The sequence below is a fragment of the Oreochromis aureus genome, linkage group 19, assembly GCF_013358895.1.
Source record: "Oreochromis aureus strain Israel breed Guangdong linkage group 19, ZZ_aureus, whole genome shotgun sequence".
NCBI lineage: Eukaryota > Metazoa > Chordata > Actinopteri > Cichliformes > Cichlidae > Oreochromis > Oreochromis aureus.
In genome coordinates this window covers 30,031,282-30,053,106 of record NC_052960.1, presented here as the reverse complement: position 1 = coordinate 30,053,106, position 21,825 = coordinate 30,031,282, and the positions used below count along the sequence as shown (strand labels likewise).

At 40.4% G+C, this 21,825-nt stretch overlaps 1 protein-coding gene across 1 annotated transcript in view; it reads left to right on the top strand.

Annotated features, from left to right (window-relative positions):
- The window catches only part of arid4a (AT rich interactive domain 4A (RBP1-like)), a 42,636-nt gene that overhangs the window by 952 nt on the left and 19,859 nt on the right, over nucleotides 1–21,825 (top strand). The window contains exons 2-12 of the mRNA XM_039603787.1: nucleotides 212–264; nucleotides 1,298–1,408; nucleotides 6,230–6,295; nucleotides 13,073–13,163; nucleotides 13,763–13,842; nucleotides 13,935–14,032; nucleotides 14,131–14,263; nucleotides 18,213–18,292; nucleotides 19,095–19,165; nucleotides 19,718–19,896; nucleotides 19,994–20,066. Of these exons, the coding sequence (XP_039459721.1) occupies nucleotides 259–264; nucleotides 1,298–1,408; nucleotides 6,230–6,295; nucleotides 13,073–13,163; nucleotides 13,763–13,842; nucleotides 13,935–14,032; nucleotides 14,131–14,263; nucleotides 18,213–18,292; nucleotides 19,095–19,165; nucleotides 19,718–19,896; nucleotides 19,994–20,066 (988 nt within the window). The 5' untranslated portion in view covers nucleotides 212–258. The remainder of the gene's footprint in view (nucleotides 1–211; nucleotides 265–1,297; nucleotides 1,409–6,229; nucleotides 6,296–13,072; nucleotides 13,164–13,762; nucleotides 13,843–13,934; nucleotides 14,033–14,130; nucleotides 14,264–18,212; nucleotides 18,293–19,094; nucleotides 19,166–19,717; nucleotides 19,897–19,993; nucleotides 20,067–21,825) is intronic.

Genomic DNA, 21,825 nt, shown 5'->3' with positions numbered 1-21,825 from the left:
AACTGATACGAGTAGGCAGATTTGAGGGGAGGGAGGGAGTGGGTTGACCGAGCTAGAAAAGAATGCCTGAGCTAACACAAGTGAGTGGCTAGTCGGTTAGCTTAGCGTGATTTTCAAACTGGACTGGTCTGTTTGACTCTTTATGCCCTGTTTGTCCTCAGTGCCACCGCAAGCTTTAACCTCATCTGTCGGCTCATTGTTTGTCTTTCAGTGATCCCAAATCTTTCGAGCTGGACTCCCTCAAATAGCCGAGAAGAAATGAAGGTGAGTGTTTGACCTGCGACACAAACTGAAGATGGTGTTCTCGGTCTAAGCACCATGTCTGAACCCTGCTCAGAGACCCAGATGGAACCAGACACAGATGACTTAAACTGTGCTTTTCCAGTTCCGACTCCTGTGTCGGTTTATCGTTTTTACATGGCAGATCTGTGCTGTGGTGTTATAGTGATGAGCCAAATGTTTATAGTCCTAAGCAGGATTCCGACAATTGCTGTACAATGTAAACGCATTTCCACTGCTTTAATTACAACACTGTCTCTGATTTGCAAATTATTTAAAGACCCTTTTTTAATATTCCAAAGACCACTCATCCCTTTGAGTTTTTTGGTGGGGGATTTGTTTTGTTGTTTTTTTTTAACCTAAAAATATGATTGATTTAAATCAGATGCAACAACATTATTATTCCTGTAAAACTACATGATAAGGATCAGGAGCTATGACAAGTAGCACTATATAACTAGGTGTTTGGTGACCGGCTGCATATTTAGACAGACAGACTGAAACACCTAATCAGTACATGTCTTATTCTGGTTTTTAGATTGATTAGTTTGATTTGCTGTTATTGCCATTAATAAAAAGCTAATTACATTCACTCGCATTATGTATCTGGTAGGAAAGTTATCTGAGGTTTGGGTTTCTTGGAAGAAACATTTCTGAACCAAACTGATTACATCAAGAGTTAGATGAAAAGTGTCAACACAAATGAGACAAAATAACATGTAGGCAGCAGCTGATGTTTAGAAAAAGGTAAGCTGGTAAGGGTCGAGATGACAAACCACTTCACACAAATGGTCAGGAACTGGTTGCCATTTTCATTGTGTAAACAGGTACGTCAGTAATCAGTTTTTAAAGGATCCATTTTCCTAAAACTGGAATTAGACCCAGGACTCAAGGATGTGCTCTCCAGGCTTTTGACAAATGACAGACTGACAAAGTGAAACCATCACACAAACTTCACAAATGCAACTCAAAGTCTTGAGAGCTGCTGCTTATGTGTATGTTTGTATTGGCATTTCAGGCAGCAGATGAGCCTGCCTACCTGACAGTGGGGACAGATGTCAGTGCCAAGTACCGAGGAGCCTTCTGTGAGGCCAAGATCAAGACTGTTAAGCGCATGGTGAAAGTCAAGGTAAGATTAGCAGAAATTTCATCCTCATGAGCATCAGGAATTATAAAGGACCACAGTCTGGTCTGTCAGTGTTTCCCACTTAATATCATTGGGTCACTGTGCTTTCTGACCCCGAGTACATGTCAGACACAAACGGGGTGGACTGATTTTTCAAAGGAATAGTTTTTAATTAATTAAGCTTTCAATTCTGCTTAACAGTGGCCTACTTACCACAGTTCCTTCAAAACCTGGATATGAATCTAGTCCTGTGTTGTGAATATGTTCCACTACTTACTTCATGGTAAACAATGTGTCCCATAGCTCTGTGAAGAAATCAGATCGCAGCCTTTCAGTGTTAGGGATGCACCAATTTGGCCAATGACTATAACAACTTTAAACGTTTTGTTTCTGTTGTAAGGGCTTTTCCCTGTCATTGTGTCGTTTAAGTAATTAATCAGAGCTTAAGAAGTGTACGACAGCTTCCAGTATTAAACATCATCTGGTTGATAGCAGTCACCAGGCTGATGTCACCTGACAAAGATGTACTGCCGGTATCATCTGTTGCCAGCAGCTGTGTGAGTCTCAGTATACCTGGGCACCTGCTGTTGTAAAGTTTGTTTAGATGTAACACATTAAAGCCACAGACTGAATGTAGAAAGTGGATATAACCACCAGTTTATAAAAGTGGAGCAAATGCAGAATTTCTTTATATCCGCTTTAGTTGCGGTGACATCACAGTGGCTGTGCCCACGTCTTTTATACAGCACAGTTACTGCTGACTAAAGTAACTTTGCTCTTCCCCTATAGCAAATACTGCAACAGTGTGCTGGTACGTCTCTCACACACTGTGCCACAACAAACCCACAAGTCTTGTAGGTAGGGATGGGGATTGATAAGAAGAAATTCAGATTCTGTTATTGCTTTGATTCCTTACAGACATTCTGTACTCGAGTAGAAGTACAGATACTAGTGTTAAAAAATATTCCGGTAAAAGTGGAAGTGGAAGTAAAAGATTAAAAGTACAGGCTCTGAAATGTAAGAAAGTAAAGAGTGGGTCTTTGGATGACGTTTCTACTAGCTAGTTTTGTGCAAAGCTAACTGAGCTACGTGCCTTAATGCAATGATAAAATAATATTAGAAGATGAATACAAACGGTTAGTCTCATTTTTAATACTCTGCTTCAATCAGAAGAAAAAGAACAAAAATAGATTTTTTTTAAATTTTCTTGTCCCACATTGCAGAGGGTGACTTTGCTCCTGCATAAGAAAATGAGCACAGTCAATTGTTAAAGTGGGATTCAGCAGGTGGGGGTACCCTATAATGGGCTGTAGTGGCTCAGTGTGGGAATCAGTCATTTCTATTGAGATCTCCAGTAGATTTTTCTAAGCGTGCAGACTGTGATCGGCTGATCTGATCTGGGCTACTGCTGCTCTGAGGTTTACTGCTCTTTGTGGATGTACACACCTCTATCTCTGAAGTACAGCAGTTGGACCTTTCGCTAGCAACACACCGTGAGACAAACTGCAGACACAAACAGTTTGTGTGTTTGCTGATTAAAAACATTGCATTTGACATTACCCCCCACCTAAACAAAAAATTACTCCCTTTATGCCCGCCCCTCTGTTGTAGCGATAGCAAGATGCTGAAGTGCTCACTGACACCTGCAGTCGCTCCGGTTCTGCCAACCAAAAAGAAAAACATCGGCCGACTTGATTACTGACTGTTACACGTCATCACGATTCATGTGACATCCCCTGGAGCAAGCAAGCAATTTATTTATATAGCACTTTCAGATCAGCCCCCAGCTGAACACAAAGTGCTGTACACTTGACATGCCAAAATGATACATTGAACATGTTAAAAAATAAGAAAAATAATAATATAAATAAAATATATATATAAAAATGATTATTAAAATGACATTAAAATAAATAAAATTAGCACAAATAGCAAAAACAATAATAAAATAGTATAAAAAATGATGATGAGAATTACATTTAAAACAATAAAATCAGCACATTAGATCAAAACAAATCAATAAAATCAGGGTCAGACTGTGTCACATGCCAAGGAGTAAAAATGGGTTTTAAGACATGTTTTAAAAGTGGACAGTGAAGGGGCCTCTCTAATGTGCTGGGGCAGATTGTTCCACAGATTAGGAGCAGCAATCGAGAAGGCCCTGTCCCCTCTGAGCTTCCTCTTGGACCTGGGTACCTCCAGGAGCAGCTTGTCAGCTGACCTGAGAGACCTGGGGGGTGAGTAAGGATGCAGAAGCTCAGAGAGGTAAGTTGGGGCAAGACCATTTAAACACAAACATGAGGATTTTAAAATGAACTCTAAGGTATACAGGCAGCCAATGGAGTGAAGCCAGGATGGGAGTTATGTGCTCTCTTTTACGAGTTTTGGTTAAAAGTCGTGCAGCAGAATTCTGGACCAGCTGCAGACGAGAGAGAAGATGCTGACTAACTCCACAATACAGTGCATTAGAGTAATCTAGACGACATGAAATAAAAGCATGGATTACCGTTTCAAGATGCGGCCTGGATAAAATAGGTCTTAGTATGTGAACAGGATCGCCTTTCATGCGTTACCGTTTAGGCTCAAATCAGTTTGATGGCACGCAGTAACGTGAAAAATAACTCTCTGCAAATTCATTAAACCTTAAGTAACAAGCCTGTTCTACAAATATCTGTAGAAAGTACAGATACTAGTTTAAAAATGCAGGAAGTGAAAGTAAGAAGTTGTACAAAAAATAAACATTTCATTTGTGCAAAGTAACTGCCTGCTGTGAGGTCAAATGTTTCACTGTTGGAGGCTTTTCCCCTCTTTGTTGTGATCAAAGTTGGGATGATTACTGAAAAACCAGTTCTCGAATCCTGTCCCTGTTTGTGAACGTCACACACAGCTTACTCACTGCTAGTTTTTATTTTGATACCATTCTTGTATTTTTGAGCCTGGATGATTATTGACAGCAGCTCTTCCTGGAGTTTATTCTAACATTAGACCAGGATTTCCAGCAGTATATTACTTGAACATCAACCTGTTGGGCCTACACACCAGGTCTTTTATTTACTTTAGAACGAGGCTACAACCATTCATTTAGGAAGTTATCTTATTAACTCACTGCTTAACTATTTCATTCAAATGTGGCAGATGTTTTACTCGTTAGGCGTATATCGATCCACTCTTTTGCATGCAGGCTTTCATCTCAAGGTTAAACATCCCATAATGCGTCTGTGGCTGTCAGCTAAGAGATCTGAGTTTGTCCTATCATCAGAGGACATGTCCAGTTTAAACAGTTAACACATTGATGTAATAATAGAAATCATTAAGTGATACTCTATATTAGGGAGATGGAAAGAATGTTATGTTGCCCAAAAAACTTTTGTCAGTTATTAACATGAACTAAGTACTAATTGCTGATTGTAGCAAAGTTATAAGGAGAACAAGTTCTCTACAAGAATTTGTCCCAAGTACACTTAGAAGAACCAGTTCCCTGTTCCCGTCCTTGAGCTGAGAAAGTTGCTGTTGCTGCCGACTGTCTCACCCTGGACAGCACCTGGTTAAAGCCGTGACCTCTGGCATCAGGTACAGCCAGGCCGTCAGAACACTGAGGGCTAACGTAGGTGAATGGACCTGGTGAGCTTCACTCACCAGCCCCTACCTGCAAAATCCCTGTGTGACATGCAGTATGACGTCCTTACAATGCTCCTGTATGTGATATTACATCACAGTGCAAAACACTAGCATATCGTGGATCAGTATTCATTATCACTCACAGTCCATGGCTACGAACAAATGTAATATCCTTTTAGCAGAACTGTATTTTTATATTTGTTACTTTACTATTTTCTGTATTTTATTACATTTGCAATATTATTATATTTGCTAGTTTATTCTGTAGAGTGAAAACATGTAACAATGCATTCATGCTAGTCTGCTGAAATGTAAGGACGGCAACAATAAAGGAGTCTTTACTTTTACTCACTGCACACCAAAAACCATGTCGCAGCTGCTGGCTAGTTGTGCACCTCTCGACTTTTGTAGCCTGGTGTGTGCACCGCGACCACCACAGCCCGGTTGAGGATGCGAGTGTGTGACCGTGTCAGTTTTACTGCCCTTTTAACCTCCTAGGACCTGGCGTCCACATATGTGGACATCACATTTTGGGTTATTTAGACCAAAATACTCAATTTTACTCTACAAGCGCCTGATATCCACTTACGAGGACATTATACTGCTACTGTTCTATCGAAATTTTAAACGAATATCCTCATATGTGGCTCTCATTTTTCTTAGAAACAAAAATTAGGTAAAAAAAAAAAAAATCTGGTAATTCTTTGTTTTTACATTCATCGGGTCCCAATATGCCCAAATATCAAAGAGAAATTAAAAATGCATGCCATGGAAGAGTTCGGGTCTTAGGAGGTTAATGATGTTCCAGTACAGAAGCTAAAAGATGTATAGATGTGATGTTGCAGCAGTTTGAAAACTTGACTCTGTGGAAAAAACTTTGCTAAAAAACACTCTGCAAAGTCTGCTTCCAGTTTTCACTTCTCTTCTCTTCCTATGTCAATGCTGACATGACAATATTGCCTGAGTGGTGATGCCAATAGACAGTTTGTTGTTGTTTTTTTTGCTAAATCTTCCTTTTATTCAAACATCTGTGCACGTGCTCCAGCTTCAGATTTCTTGTTAGGGACATAAAGAACAGGGTGCTTCAGCTCATCTTATCCTAGTTTATTTATTTTTAACATATAGGGGGAAAGTCTTGTGGCATCATTGTTTCTTCATCTCTGTTCAGAAATCATCAGTATTCTTCGTCTCTTTCTGTGTCTTCAGGTGACTCTAAAAGGTGAAAGTACTTCCCAGGTAGTGCAAGACGACCAGGTCAAAGGATCTCTGAGGGTAAGATGATCATGACGTTTATTGCTACTGGTAATTTTGACTTTTCAGATTTGCTTAAGTCCTTTTTAATTTAATGTTCACAATTAAACCACACTGATTAAACGTAAAGCTACCTGATTACTGTTGTGCAGATGGCCATGGGCTAAAATGTGTGGTGGCAGCAGTATGATCTAATTCAATATTAGCGTAATACTGACCCAGAAAGCTGGATCAGATATCAACAATGAGCCGGGGGGAAAAAAGATTCCTCGATATCAGGACATAATGAAAAACAATCTAGACCAGGGGTCTCAAACTCGTGGCCCAGGGGCCACTTGCGGCCTGTATATTGATGTGGAGAAATCTAATGCAGTTTGGCTCTTGAAGTGACTTTTTCCTAAAACTACATTTTAAGAAATATTTGTGGGTGTTTTCTTGTTGGTTTGTTTTTGTACTACTTGAGCACTAAAGTGGTGCTCCAGTGAGATGACGGTGCCAGCAGTGGCCCACAGCTCATTTAAGTTTGAGTCCCCTGATCTACACCTAATGGGTCTTAAAATTATGCTAATGCAACCTCAGATGACTAACAACATGATACTTTATACTGTGTCAATATTTAACAAAGACTAAGTCAGAATACAGAATACAGAATACACTAGTGCACATGTGTCAAAGTCAAGGCCCGCGGGCCACATCCGGCCCGGCGTACATTTATATCCGGCCCGCGAGGTCATTTTATATAGATGTACTATTATTGTTATGCATGGCCCGGCGATATGAGGCGCTAATAATATACAAACTACAGATCCCATAATGCAGCGCTGCAGCCTCCTTGCTGAACGCTAGGCTAACTGGGAACATTCCCGAGTCAATCAAGTCAAACTTCTGTTATTGCGAAGCTAGCCGCTCACAATAGTGGAGAGAAAAGTTGATTCTGAAAGCAGAGCCTTTCAGCACCGATGGGTGACTGAATATATGTTTACAGACATTGCTGGTAAACCCGTGTGTCTTATTAGTGGAGCTAATGTGGCTGTAATTAAGGAATTTAATTTAAGACCGCACTAGAGGCAAAACGTCGGGATTAGCTGAAAACCTAAATGCAGAGCAGAAACTAAAGAAAGTAGAAGTCTAAAGAAGAATCTGACATTTCAGCAGACTTTTTCATCAGAGCAAAATCACAAAGTGAAGCTGTTGTGAAAGCAAGTTTTATTGTAGCAGAGGAGACAGTCAAATCAGCCCGGTACCACTCTGAAGAGCTGCATGATGAAGCTGTGCGACGCCTTGTGTCCAGACGAAACGCAGATTTTGGCAAATATGAGCCTGAGGAGAAATACGATTGCTGATCGGGTTTGTGAGATGGCCACTGATTTAAGAACACAGTTGTGTGAAAGAAGCAAAAACTTTATTGCATGCTCTCTTGCTGTGGATGAAAGTATAGACATGATGGACATTGCACAGCTGGCCATCTTCATCCGTGGAGAGGAAATATTGAACATTAAATCGATGTACGGGACAACGACAGGAAAAGACATTTTTAAAACGTATGTCAAAGTGTAACCGACATGAAACTGCCCTGGGACAAACTTGTTGGGACAAACAGATGGAGCGCCGGTGTTGTGTGCGGTGAAAAAGCGGACTAGTCAGCAGGATGCAAGTAAAGATGCAGGAGGAGAACTGTACCGGTGAGTTAACAGCATATCACTGCATCATACACCAGGAAAGGCTGTGTGGTAAAGTCCTAAAACTGGAGCATGTAATGATCACCGTAACGCATAAACCGTAAATTTTATCTGAGCTAAAAGTTTAAATCACCGTCAATTTCAGTCTTTTATGTGGGAAATAGATTCAGAGTTTGCCGACATTCCTTATCATACAGAGGTCCGTTGGTTGAGTTGTGATAAAAGTTCTCAATCGAGTTTTTGAGCTCAGCAAGGAAATCTGTCAGTTCATGGACATGGCATGTATGATGCAGTGAAGGCATTTCAAGTGAAGCTGTCACAAATGCACCAGTGCAACCTGCCTCACTTTCCCTGTTGCCAAGTAATGTTGAACCAAGTCAGCGGACTTTGCTGAACTGCACCTGTGCAGATTCAGATGGAGCTGCAGTGTAAGGATACACTCAAGGGAAAGTACGACACTGAATGGCCCGCACAGTTTATTAGTTCCATTCCTGAAGCAATGCCCCAGCTCTTTACATGCGGCTCCAACCTTGTGTTTGCTTTCATTTATTTTTTCTGGGGTTTTTGGCAGCATGTTCATATTTCTAACTTGCTTAATTTTGACAGGATATATTTTTATGAGGAGCAAAATATTTAAAGTTAAAGTGTTTTTTTTTTAAGTTTATTTAATCTGGAATAATATTCCTGTCTGTTTTTATTCATATTTATGTTTAAAAAAAACATTGTTTTAGTGTGTTCAATAAATGTTTATCTTGTTTGGCCCGCGACCTAAAGTGTGCCTTGAGTTTTGGCCCCCTGTGCAATTGAGTTTGACACCCCTGCACTAGTGTGTGGAAAATCTCAGCCCATGATTGAATAGTGGTGCCGTGGTTAGCACTGTTGCCTCAGCATAAAAGCTCATGTGTCATAACAATAAAGTCGACCAAATCTTTTTAATATCAGGTTAAATGAGTGGTAACTGAGAGCCGCAGTTGCTGTGAAGAAGCAGGGATTGGTACAGTTTGGCCTGTAAGGCAGGGTTCAAAGGTCAATGCCATACTCTATGCCCTGTAGCTGTAAATAAACATTGCTTAGTGCAGGGGTGTTGAACTCCAGGCCTCAAGGGCCGGTGTCCTGCAGGTTTTAGTTCTCACCCTGAGTCAACACACCTGATTCAAAAGATTAGTTCATTACCAGGCCTCTGGAGAACTTCAAGACATGTTGAGGAGGTCATTTAGCCATTTTAATCAGCTGCGTTTGATCAAGGACGCATCTAAAACCTGCAGGACACCGGCCCTCGAGGCCTGGAGTTCGACACCTGTGGCTTAGTGGATCATATAGTAGAGCAACCTTCTGGTAGTTTGGCTAACGCGAAGACAGTCGGAGGATGGCGGGAGGAAGAAGGACTGCAGTACTGTTTTTGCCCACTAGATTGGTGTGTCCCATTAGCTCTCATGAAAACCATGGATTACAGCGTAAGGGAGGATTCAAGGACACCTTAATCAAAAAATGCTTTTTAAATAAAGTTTTAAGCCTAATCTCAAAAGTAAAAAGACTGTCTGTCAAATCCAAACTGGTTCCAAAAAGAGGGCCCCGAAGGCTCTGCCTACCGTTCCACTTTTAAATACTCTAGGAACCACAAAGGAACCACCGCAGTCTGAAAACAAAGTGCCAGTCTGAGATCTGGCTGTCATAGATACAGATGGTCCATGGATAGTTGAAGCTGGGTGTCATGCATAGCAATGAAAGTGCATCCTGTGCCTTTAAATGATACAGTCTACATGAAGCATCTATAATGTAAACAGAAATGGTCTTAGTACGGAACCCTGTAGAGCTACTTTGGTAACCTGGTAAAGTAATGGTTTAATTTACGGCTGCAACGATTCATCGAGTAATTCGATTATAAAAAGTCATCGACGCAACTTCTTTGCTTTGATGCTTCATTTAACACACGGCCCTGTAGCGCGCAGATATATTAAACGATGGAAATGGTTTCACCCACATTTGCAACTAAAAACAGATCTGCTATAGAAATGCATTTAGGAGCAGTGAGTAAAAGGTTTCGCAACAGCTTTTCAACAAGAAGAACGACAGCACACCAGGAGCAGGGATGGTTATGCTTGTAAGTTTAACATGGAGCCGGAGTTGTTTTCACACACTGTAAAGAGCAAAGGTGCAGTTACTGAGGTGCTGAGTGAAAGAAAACATGTTTCTAGTATCCAAAAGAGCAGCGCTGTTCCTGTGATCACTATTAAAATCTGGGCAAAAGCTAAGGGGGAGTCCTTCATCAAAGCACCTAATCAAAAAACTCTGACATGCAGAGGAAAAAAACCTGCTCCATCCACCAGGCTTTTATTACACAGTGAAAGAATCAGCAGTAAGCCTTCAGAAATAGTATTAAATTATGCAGATGAACTGTTAACTTATTCTGATACTTATTCACTTGAACTCTTAACCCTCTGGGCTCCAGGGTAAAACTGCTGTTTTTGGCTACTTTGGATGTTACTTCTTTATTTGACTTTTAAAAACTGTTTACCTCGCCTTGTTTGGTATCATTCTTCTCAGCACAGCCTCACATGTCTGAATTTACAGTTGTTTCATTCTGACAATATTAACACACTTGATCTAAAACCAGAAAAAAACATAAAATCAGAGTTTAAAGTTGTAATTTTCTTTTACTGTAAAAGCCACAAACATGTTTAACCAATCACTTTCATAACTTGAAATGCAAATAGAAATTGTAAGTTAAAAAAAAAAAAAACTGTGCACATTTTTTAAAATAACCATTTAAAACAATTTACACAACAATCAGGTGTTCTGCATCAAATAGGAGACCACACAAATTATTTGTGCTGCTCCAAAAAGTGTTTGTCCACTATAAGACAGAAGAGCACATCACTGCCTGATACCTGCAGGCGTGAAGGTGTGTCGCTCCTGTTTTCCACCTGGAGACTGTGTTTACACTGCAGTCTGCCTTTGGTGCCTTTGGCAGCAACTGTGACATTCAGCAGTGTCCTCATTGTTTTGACACACAAAAAAACTACACACTAACTATACAGTTCAAGCACCACAACATCACAAATCTCTCACATCAAAACTCTTTCTCTCGCTCGCTTGCGCTCTCTTTCCACCGTCACTCCCAAAACGTCCCCCTCTTGCTAAAATTTCAGTCTGGAGACTGAAGTCATCACTTGGATGAGTGGCGAAACATTTATCCCAGTGAAAACGTCAAAGTTGAACAGAATCAACTTTTTGGGTTATATGAATAATATGATTACTAGGGGTGGTAGTAGAGCAGGTTGCCTACCAATCGATGGGCTGGTGGTTCGACCCCCATCTGCTGCAGTCTGCATGCCGAATATCCTTGGGCGAGATACCCAAGCTGCTCGCCGATGCATCCTTTGGAGTATGAATGTTTGTGAACGTTGTGTAGAAAGAGCACAGAAAAAAGTGGTTGTGTGAATGAGGCAGATTGTGTACTCTTTTCAGAATAGAAAAGCATCAGTCCATTTACCATTTACCAACTGGTAAATGTCCAAGGAGCACAGTGCAGCTCTAAGGAGAGATTAACACCAGTTGGAAAGATGTCTTGGAGCCGTTTCTCAACAACTGCAGATTCCAAGATGGTCCGCTCAAACAGCTCCACATAAGTACATGTTTTTCACCACTTTCACAAGGTCCCAAAGAAAACCCACGACGATAGGAAATTGGTAGGATTTTTAAGAACAAGCAAATCTCAAGCCTGCCATGAACTGGAATCTGCTGGAACAGCAGAGAGACTGTTTTTCATCACCACTGACTGAGAACCTGTCAGCCACGACAGAAGCCGTCCATTGAAATGTGCAGCTGCAGCCATCTCAGATACACATCAGAGCTTCTGGAATGGCCTCTCCATGCCCCAACATCAGCCCTATTTCTGAACTACACAATAAACCCAGTTGGTTTCCTCACAGAGTCCATTACAGGAAATTTCCAACTGAAATGAACTCTTTCTGCCAGTGGTCAAGTATTGGCCAGAGTATCCCAGAGGTTTAATGGCTACCAAAAGCATCTGGTGGAGATCCAACTCACTGAAATAAAACTTGAGCACCCAGTTCTTTCGTTTGTTTGTTTGTTTGTTTGTTTGTTTGTTTGTTTGTTTGTTTGTTTTTAAGTAACAAAGATTTCAGACTCAGCTTGTTCACATGAATAGGGAGTCTTTTTCGTATGTTAAGGACACAAAGATGTAGATAATCTCTAAATTCCTGCTTCGACATTCAGACAAACCTGACTTGGCCCAAAAATCTTAATAACATGATGTCCACGATACTGTTCCACAGTGTTTTGTCCTGTCTCTCCTATCACCTCCAACATGGCTGCACTTCACCTGAACCTAGTTCTGACAAAAGGTTCTTCCTGTTAAGAGTTTTCCCTTCCCACTGTTGTCAAGCGCTTACTCAAAGGGGGTCGTTTGATTGTTGGAGTTTTCTCTGTATTATTGTGCAGTCTCTAGCTTACAGAATAAAGTGTCTTGAGGCAACTGCTGTTGTGATTTGGATCTATTTAAATTGAAATAAAGCTGTATACGGTACCGTCATTCCAACCTGGAAACCAGTTTAAGAAATCATGAAAAGCCCAAAATTACTATGATATTCATGCCTATGATGGGTTTTTATAGTTCTGATCACAAATCAGAGTTCTTGTGTATTTTCTTGGTTTATAAGAAGCAGTAGACCTGAAGTGTTAGTTCAGTCGTGTTCAATCATCCTGACAGTATACTGATCCAGAAGGTGGAGGATGCTGATTTCATTAAAAAACTGACTGTGGCTCTGGAGTGCTTTATGAATAATACGTTGTTTGTTTTTAAAGAAAATCATCTTGTCTTCAGTTGCCATTGATTACATTTTTTTTTTGGATCTAGCTAAGTGCCTCTTTCCCTGTGGAGAAATGTATAGCCTGCCCTGTCTCACTTTGTCTGAAACGACCATCGTGATGAATGAAAATATCACTTGATCAGAACCCGGCATATGTAGAAAGTGTCCTTGTGAGCCCTGATGACTTGAAATAAACACAGTCAAACTGCCGATAAAGGAGTTGTTGTTGTAGTAGTAGTCGTAGTCATCGGCGGCGGCGGCCTGAATTTGGTGTTTCTGTGCTTCAGGTGGGCTCCACAGTGGAGGTGAAGACCAGTGAAGGTATATGCAGTGAGGCTGTCATCAGTAAACTGACCGATGCCAGCCTCTACACTGTGGGTGAGTCTGGTGTTTCCTCATGTTCCTCACACATCATCATATAACAAAGCGTTCACAGGTTGCCACAACATGAATCTGTTACGTTATCAAAGCAGTGCAGACACACAGTGATCTAAGGTCTGGATTATATTTTAGAACTAGTTCTATTCTTACCCACAGGGATTATAATCTTTATAAGCAGCTATGTTACTTGATTATTTCAAAGTGCTGCTCCCTTGGTGACTCAAGTTTGAACATTTTGTAGTGTTACAAGGTTTGTATAAACTGAGTCTTGAGTTCACTGCCAGTCTGAGCAGGGGAGAACTGGAAGACCTAACATCTGTCTTTATTCATCATATGATAATTCTTAGTATCTGCAGTATTAAAGCAACAAATCACATGTCACACTTCAGAAAGCTACAGAATAAGCTCTGTCAGCAGCTTTACCAGTTCTGCTGTTGAGCTGAACACTCGGGTATCTGTAGTCTTCCAGCCGGATGCTTGTGAATCGAATGCAAACTGTAGACATTTGACTTTACATGTCAAACATGTCAGGCAATTTCAGTGAACATTGAAATTGGTGGTGTCGATTAGGTTTACAAACTGTGTGTGTCTTTCAGTGTTTGACGATGGTGATGAGAAGACTCTCCGTCGAACATCTCTCTGTCTGAAGGGAGAGAGGCATTTTGCAGAGAGTGAGGTGAGTCCTCTCAGGATGGGATCACTTTGCCAAGGTCTTCATAACCCTAAAAACACCTGAATGTATTTGATGCTCTCAACACTGTCTTGCAGACTCTGGATCAGCTGCCGTTGACAAACCCGGAACATTTTGGCACTCCAGTCATCGGCAAGAAGTCAAACCGCGGTGGACGGCGTTCTTCTCAGGCTGTGTGAGTGTTGATGTGTCATCTCCCTCTGTTGGACATTTGAAATGGTCTTTGTGAAACCAGCTGCAGAACAAGTTCTGATTTTTGCGTTTGTGTCTCAGGGCCGATGAAGACAATGAGTCTTCATCTAGTGAAGATGAGGATGATGACAGGAGGAGGCTAAATGACGAGCTGCTGGGACAAGTCTGCAGCATTGAAAACGACGAAGAGTCGAGCACCTGGTTCTTGGCTCTGGTAAACTCACACAGTTACTGTATAAAGTGGGGGTAGTGCTATAACTGCCTCATGTATGTGATCACTAACCACTGCAGGTGAAACATCCACGTTACCTTATTGAAGTGGGAAGACTCCAAGGCTCGCAAAATTTCAAAATCTCTGGTAGCCCTTCGGGCAGGCACTCTTCAATTTTTGGTAGCCCAAAAAATTTTTAAGTAGCCCAAATAAAAAAGAGAGCAATTTTTTAATGTTTTGTTTCCTTTACAATATTATACATTAAAGTATAATATTGTAACGGAAACAAAAATTAATCAGAAAGTTGTTAAAATACAAATCACAACAACTGTATAAAAATCACAATCATCAACTCAAATACTTGGTTCTAATTGAACAGAAATTTCTATGAACTTGTAAGAACTGTGTAGAACATGAATCAGTCTGTGTCAGATCCTGAATCTGAAATTTCCACTGAAGTCACGGGTAAGAGGTAAGGGGAACCAAGATCGAGGCCATTTGCTTTTTGAAGTTTGCAAAGACTGCTACATTTTGACAATGGTAGTTCACTCTTTGCAACATAGTACGCTTTTGAAAGATTTTTCAGGACTTCTTGTTGTGCTTGGTTTATTTTTAGTATGTTTTTTGCAATTGCTGTTTGTTCTGGGAAAGATATTGCAGACTGAGCAATAATACATTTCTTGCATTTCTCATGGGTTCTGATGGGGTCTTTCTTAAAATTACTGGTCCCAGTAACAAAGACGCTTGTCGACTCAAATGAAATGAAACTCTCGACACACCTGGCAGAATATCATGTTATTTATCTCGTCATATTCCAGCCACAGAAATTCTTTTGTCCATGAAACCAAAAAAGCTGCGCCTTCTTTTTGCCTCGTAGTCTGATTTGTCATAACTTTTCCGTTTTGTGGTCGGCTTTTCATTGGCTGCCCCTTCTTCACCCTGACCTGTCTTATTTGGCTCAGCAGAACTAAAATACCGGCGTAAATCCTGCTGCTTTTACACATGTACTTACATAACGGTCAGCGATTCTCTGCGCAATCAACCTCTCACATGTTTTAAGCTTGCTGTGGGAGATTTCACTTGTCACGTTTGAATAGTAGTTAATGAGTGATAAGACGATGTCAGAAGAATTGGTGCGCAATTAATCGTCACTCACCAATCAGTGCTGCCGCTCTCTATACACCGTTCGCGCGATCGCAAAGTGAAAGCAAAAAACAAGCACAAATTCAAACGCGATTTCAATATGTCACATATTGGCAGCGGCTCATCGATGCCAATGACATAATTACTCAGCTACATTTTCGAAAGAATGCAAAAGCATTGACATATATTTTCCCTTCCTATGATAGCCCGACGGGCAGGGCTGAGATAGATTTTGGTAGCCCGACTGGAAAAATCGCTAGCCCCGGCACGTCGGGCTAGCGATTTTGCGAGCCCTGGACTCAGTTTAGTTGCTGTCAGAAGGTCAGCTGAGGTGTGAGGATATTAAGTGTTGAAAGACAGGATTACTGAACAGCACAAGAATAGAGTAGATTAAATGATGGAGTGTGAAGATTAAGACTGTCCACACAGTAAGTTAGACTGAAGGTTTTATTACTTTGTCCATTATTTAAAATGTTCATCGTTCTCGTTTGATCTTATTTCTTCCTCTTTGGCCACAAAGTGGGTTTTGTTTTGTTTGTTTTGCTCTCTCAGCACATCTTTATTTTTATTGGGAATTTCATGCTTTCATGCACCCTGACAAAATATTAGGAATATTTTTAAATGTATTACAGTTGTATATAATGGCACAAATCAGTGTGCTCTTAATAATAAACAGAACAAAGAATCAAGAAACAAGAAAAAAGCAAATCCACAATCAGCTAAATAATTTAATTGGTTTCCAAATTTAACTTGTCTAAAGTGTTATAAACTGCAACACATTAGCATCACCACATGTGAAATATAGATTGTTGTTAAATCTTTTGCATGTCTTTCACATAAAACAAATATCAGTTCATGGAAAATACTGGCAAACCTGTTTTAAAGTGGACGTGAAACATTAACTGTATGAAGGCTAACTTAAACCACGGAGCTCTGCGCTTAAAACCTGACAGATGTAACACTTTCTCTGTAGCTGGATTTAAGAAAGAAGTTTTAAAACATGTTTTGCGCCATCTTCTGTCAGTACGAAACATGACATCACCTGGTTGGTTGGTTGCCATCTATAGATTTACACTAGTTTATGTTAGCCAACTAGTAACAGAGGCAGTAACTCAGGGGAATATAAGGAGACCGAAATGAAGTCAATTTAAGGGGATCGCTTCTATGCTGCAGCAATGAGTTTAACCCTCTGGGGTCGCTGGACGCGCCGGCACATCAAAACCACATGACCAATTTAAGACGACACAGCTACAAGATGCAGCACGTCAGAGTCTCCATTTCAACTTGGGTCGAAAGTGCGGACTCCAAACTACATACCAGTTTTTGAATTGTGTTGATGGGCCACGTTAAACCAGAGTTACGATAAAAAATACACGCGATGTTTTTTTCTGAACAAAACAGTGGTGTTTACAGCGGGAAGAACGGTAAAAATGGCGTTTTCTACAGACAGCGCTAGCACACTCTCCCTTTGCGAGTGAAAAAAGAATAACAAAAAATACCCCTTCCCTATTGGTGTTAGAGTTTACCATGTCAGCCAATTCAAAAAAAAAAAAAATGATATGGCAACATGTGGCACTTGGTTGTTTAGGGAGAAGGGGACGTTTTTAGGAGTGACACCCGCGACGGAAAGCGGGCAAGCGAAAGAAAGAGAGAGAGCGAGTTTTCATATGTGAGACATTAGTGACGTTTAGCGTGTTTGGAGGCTATAGTTAGTGTGTTGTGTAGTTATTGTCTTGTTTTGTGTGTCAGTTAGACTGCTAAATTTCATATTTGCTCTAAAAAAGCTGTCAAAGGCAGATTCCAGTGTAAACGCTGTTCCCACATGGAAAACTGGACTGATCCACCTTCTACTGTCAGACCTGCAGGGTTTAGGCCTGTGGTGTTCTCCTCTGTCTTATACTGAACACAAACTACATTTTTTGAACTGGCACAAATAATTTGTGTGCCTTCTTATTTGATGCAGCACACCTGATTGTTCTGTAAATAGATTTAAATGGTTATATAAAAAAACGCCTGAGGCCTTGGCTGCATTTTTAGGTAAATAGTACCATATAACTTTGTTGTTTGCAAAACTTGTGCATAATTTTTAGAAATGTACAATTTCTATTTGCATTTCAAGTTATGAAAATGATTCGTTAAACATGTTTGTGGGTTTTATAGTAAAAAATATAACTTTTTTCTACTCGGATTTTGAATTTTTTGTCTGAATTTAGATCAACTGTGCTAATATAGTATACCAAAATGAAAAAATAACTCAAATTTCAGATATTTGAGGTTGTGCTGAAAATAATGATACCAAACAAGGCAAGAAAAACATATTTTAAAGGTGAAATATAGAGGTAAAATCATAAGTAGTCAAAAACGGCCAATTATACCCGGGACCCCAGAGGGTTAATGTTAAAAATAAGGATATACTGATATACTGTCACTTAAACAGTCAGTGGTCCTTTGTTGTTTGGTTATTGCCTTTTATACATTTAGTGTTTCATTTGCACTTTAAGGGAGGAACAAATCAGATTGCATGAAAGGATGTGTGTGTCTGTCAGAGGCTGTCACTTTTGTGTGCATGTGTGTGAGAGTCATGTTGCTGCCATGTAGGTTTTCAAATCTCACCGCCGTTTTCTACTGGCTGTAATCACACAGACAGAATATAGGACAATCAGTCTGATGAGCAACGATAAACTCTTGTTACAGACGACCCAGAATCCCTCACTGCTTCCTGTGTGGACTTGGACTGACACAAATGAAATCTCCGTAGAATCTCTGTATGTGATATGCAAAGCCATCAATCAGGTGTGTCTGTCTGCAGGTGGTGTCTCCCAGCTGTAATGATGAGCTGGTGGTGAAGAAGGATCAGTGTCTGGTCAGGTCATTCTGCAACGGCAAGTTGTGAGTCCACTTTGATATTTATTGAGTCATGGTCACAAGTCAAGGTTCACATGAAGTCTGTGAGGTCATGTAATTCTTGCCGAACACAAATCTGGTTCTGCATCCCATATAAGCTGTGTCTGGTTACTCCATTTCCATGACTTCTTCCATCCATCCATCCATCCATCCTCTTCCACTTATCCGATTTTTAGGGTCGTGTGGGGCTGGAGCCTATCCCAGCTGTCATAGTGCAAGAGGCAGGGTAGGTTGCCAGTCTCTTGCAGGGCCAACAACCAGACAACCATTTGCACTCACACTCACATCTATGGGCGATTTATAATCACCAGTTACCCTAACCCCACTAACTGCATGTCTCTGGACTGTTGGAGAAAGTTGGAGTATGTGGAGAGAACCCACGCAGACACAGGAAGAACATGCACACAGCACACAGATGGGCCCTCTGGCTAGATGACCTCGTGAAGAAAGCGTGCCAACCAGAGCAGTGGTGCCCTGCCTTCTCAGTCCGAATGAGCAGGGAAAGTCAAGGAAGGGGAAAGTGTTGTTATTCAGATTGCCTACTCGGTCCGAATAACAAAATTTCAAATTTCTGCTGATGTAACATCAGTAGGCATGTGACATGTCTAGACCTATTTTATATACTTAGCAACTAATATGAATCTGACCCGAGCTCCATTCATATAGTTTTATACACCCAAACACTCATCTTTAAAAATAATGTTTGAAATCATGAGCTCAGAAACTCTTTCACCATGAACTTTGTCTCAACTCGTCTCTTCTTGGTCCTTCTTTTTGATTCTTTAAGTTACACTGTGGCCAGGAGACACGTCCACCTCATTAGTGCCATTAGCATCTCTGAGTTCTCCGACAGAAGAGGTGAGTAGTTACAGCTTAAAGCTACCAGATTCATCTGCATCCTTATCTCAGTCTGCTTTTCACCCCTCAGCTGTAAAAGGCTAGTGGGAAACTGTTGTCCGAACGAGGTGACATAGGAGCTTCAAACAGATAACAGACAAGGTTGAGCCTTGGTGACCTTGACCTAAAGGTCAGAGGTCAAGTTTCTGACAAGTTTGTGAATGCTCTGCCTTGAGAACAAGACAACAGTATTTTTTAAATTAATACCATAGGTGTTTCGTCTAGGAGGCTGACAGGTGGCAATGACAGCTGCAAGCATTTTTAATTTTGTAATTAATAATAATTAATATTATTCATTCTGACAGTTTGTAATATATTTCCACCTCTTCTCCCTCCTCTCTTCTTTCTGTCTCCCTTTTTCCCACCCGTCTACCTCTTTAACCACATTTCTACCCATTAAATTCCTTTTTCATCTTCTGTTGTTTGTTTTTTTTGCTGTTTGTCCTCTTCGTCTTGTCCTTTCTCTACCTCTTCCTTTCCTCTTCTTTGTCTTCCCCTGTTCCCTCTCTGCAGGTGTAGAAGGAGCCCAGATGTTCCTGAGCAGCAAGGAAATTCCAGATTTGTGGAAAATGGATATGAGCCAGATCCTGGACTCGTCCTCCAGTGAAGATGAGGATAATGAAGAGGAGAAGGAGAGTGAAGAGGAGCAGGATGATGAAGAGGAGAAGAAAAGGAAACGTATAAAAGAAGAGGTGAGTTTGATGCTGTCACACAGATGAGGGTCGTTTCATTCAAAACCTTAATGTGCTGTTATTGACTCTCCATGTCTGTCTACATCTGTCCATCCAGCCAGAGGAGGAGCCAGATCCAGAAGAGAGAGACCACTTCCTGCAGCAGCTCTACAAATTCATGGAGGACAGAGGTGAGACAGTGGAAGACTTTAGTCTTATCAAAATCAATATTGAAACTACTATTTTACTATTGGCTGGCCTATTCATGTACCCATTTATTTTGTTGAGCTGCTTAACGCTGACCTATGAATCTGTCAAGCATAAAAAAATGCACCAAACTCAAGAGATGAACTGATGTTATGTCTGAACTGGAACAACTTCGCAAAGAAACAGTTTTAAATTGTATCTTTAGGGTTATTCGATTCTGTTGCATAAACGTTCTTTTAGTTAAACCGAAATTAACCCAGTTTGTCAGGCTTAAAACTGTATTTTTGCACCAATCAGGGGATTCCCCGAGAGCCAATTCTCTTAAAGTTAGCATACCTTGGTATGGTGTGGTGCGAGGCCTTTTTTAAAAAAAAAAAAAAAAAAAAAAAAAGACCTGAGAGATGCATCTGGCCCTTCAGGTGATCCATCTACTGTTCGTTACATGAAGCCTGAACTGGAAATTGGTGGCCACAGGTTTTCTCACCTCACTCTCAACCAATCGGAGCTGGGGTTTTTCTGTATTACTGTAGGGTCTTTACCTTAAAAATAGTCACCTCAAGGTAAATAAATACAAATTGAATCAATCTGAATTTGAAGGTTATGGTTCACAAGACAAAGTCAGGAGAGAGTTGCAACAGTGAATGTCTGTAGCTAGGGCTGCTCAATTATGGCAAAAATGATAATCACGATTATTTTCACTGAAATTGAGATCTCGATTATTTGACGATATTTATTAACAATAACAATGTATTGAATAATGGCTTTAAAGATTGTCAAAAAATAATATAAAATAGTGTGCAAATACTGATTACAGTGCAAATGTTTGCAATATAAAAATAAATGAAAATGTAAACATCTATGTTTAGTGAACTTCAAAATACTGCACAATATTTGATCCACGCCTGACTCTGCGAACCCATAATGTTTCCACCAATGTTCCTCAAATATTTCATGTGTCTGAGCGAACACACAAACTCCCTGAGCGTCCCTTGGACCACTGTGAGCGACATCAGACGTGTGCGCTGTGGTCACGCCAGCGTCGAATCCATCCAAGTTACATGGTTTATTAAAATAATCAAATTACAGCATTTACATTTATGTTAGACTACTTTTAATTAACTGCTTTAGCCCACTTACAATGAAAATGTAAAAAATCCTGTTCATGACCTGTGTAGTATGTTAACACTATTGGAAGTAAAAATAACTTGAACTCCAATTTTGAAAACAAAACTTTCTTTTCTTTTTTTTCATAAAGCTCTGACTTGTATCATGAGTCTGTGGTCTGGGAGAGAGTCTGTAACTCTGTCTGCAAAATACAGTATATAATGACCAATGTTGGGCAATTAATTATATAGTTACTACTTCAAAAAGTAACTCAGTTTGGCAAACAACAAAGTTTTTGCAGCTATTTTTTTTTTAATGCAGCCAAGGTTTTTTTAAATAAACATTTCAAACTATTTACAGAACAATCAGCTGTTCTGCATCAAATCTGATGCCACACAAATTATTTGTGCCACTCCAAAAGATAATTTCTGTCCACTATGAGATAAAGGAGAACAACAGCCTGATACCTGCAGGCCTGACAACAGGAGATGTATCACTGCTGTAACACCTGTAACATTCAGCAGCCGCCTCATTGTTCTGACACACACAACAAAACTATTGACTACACTACACACTAACTACACACTAACTACACAAGATTTGCGCTAAACGCCTCAAATCTCTCACATCTCAGAACAC